The 1467-nt window shown below is 28.4% G+C and overlaps 1 protein-coding gene across 1 annotated transcript in view; it reads left to right on the top strand.

Moving 5' to 3' along the window:
- The window catches only part of LOC106786750, a 10209-nt gene that overhangs the window by 4846 nt on the left and 3896 nt on the right, over nt 1-1467 (top strand). Inside the window, exons 3-4 of the mRNA XM_014748478.1 lie at nt 336-542; nt 761-877. Of these exons, the coding sequence (XP_014603964.1) occupies nt 336-542; nt 761-877 (324 nt within the window). The remainder of the gene's footprint in view (nt 1-335; nt 543-760; nt 878-1467) is intronic.

Here is a 1467-nt window from a genome sequence, read left to right as displayed (position 1 = left end):
GGTAACTTGGACATAAAATGAAGTAGAACTTAATTTAACTAAGTTGGACGTTTCGTCCCTTTATTGGGACTTCTTCAGCAACTTAATCTTACAGTTCAGCGTCTTTTTTTATTATGTAGACATACATTTTTCTTTTTATTAATATTCCAAACACAAAACATCTAAACTTCGTTAAATATTCGATCGTTACGATTTGAAACTCTCAACAACACTTTTGTTTTTGTTTTTATATTTACATATATAATATATATATATACAAAATATTTTCTTGTATAGATATTAATAAATAAATAAAATTACTTACAACCATGTAATATCGTTATATTTTATTTTTGTATTTCCATGCGTTGAACCCAATGAATTTGGAGATAAGTACCTCGTCAACAACGTCGATGCCAACAACGACGACGACACATCATAAATCCATTTCCGGGGAGAATCCAATTTATCGTCTGAATGGTACAAATGGACAAGCTTGCATCCTTTTGCAAACAGATGCCGTTATTGCAATCAAATATCGCACGATTTTAGGCGAAGATAGAGTAAGAAACTATAATAAGATTTTTTACTACGTATATAAATATATATATATGCATTAATTATAATAAATTTATATATATAAATTCTGTTAACGTAAAATTTTCAACAAAATCTTACGTTTATCACAACTCTTACTTATTTACTTGTATCCGTAAATAAATATTTACGAGTATAACGCCATATGAAAAACTTTTACAAATTTTCCTTTCTCATTTCCCAGGTGGCAAGTTTATTTGTTCCCGACGATGCAACGGTCACAGGAAATTGTGATAATGAAAATACAGTTACGATGTCCTTGAAGTGGGATGCATTTGTACTCTTCTGGAGTTTCGCCAAGGTATTACTACTACGAGTCTTCATTTTCTTTTTTTTTCTTTTTTTCTATTTTTATATTTATTAAAACTAAGAATATGATTAATTCGAACCCTATGACTTTTATACAAGTATGTTGTTCATACATTGAAAATACAATTCGTATATAGGGGTCACTGGTAACGAGAATAATTGCATTTCTATTTTATTTTATTTTGTTAAAATTGTTATTTTTTGAAACATATAAACTTTCGAATATTTCTATTCGATTAGTCGGATACTAAAAAAAAAAAAAATAACATAAAATAGAAAAACAACTACGAGAGAAAATTGAAAATTCCAACGAACCACCCACGACAAAACCAACAACAACAACGAACTTTTCATCTATTTTGTTTTATTAACGATCTAATTTCAATTCGCAAACGAAAATTTCATTCGAACGTTCATCGATGATAAATATTTTTATTGGATGGTAACACAAATAATAAAATTTTGATTATCCTCGTGTCCACGTACAAAGAGAAACTAATTATAGAAACATTGACTCGATTAATTAAGTAATTAATTAATTGATTATTATTATTTTTCTCAAGGAGTCAAAAGCGGGGCGGG

This window comes from Polistes canadensis, unplaced genomic scaffold (assembly GCF_001313835.1).
Source record: "Polistes canadensis isolate GaletaPanama2010 unplaced genomic scaffold, ASM131383v1 scaffold_81, whole genome shotgun sequence".
In the NCBI taxonomy this organism is placed as follows: domain Eukaryota; kingdom Metazoa; phylum Arthropoda; class Insecta; order Hymenoptera; family Vespidae; genus Polistes; species Polistes canadensis.
This window is presented reverse-complemented; position numbering and strand designations above follow the sequence as displayed.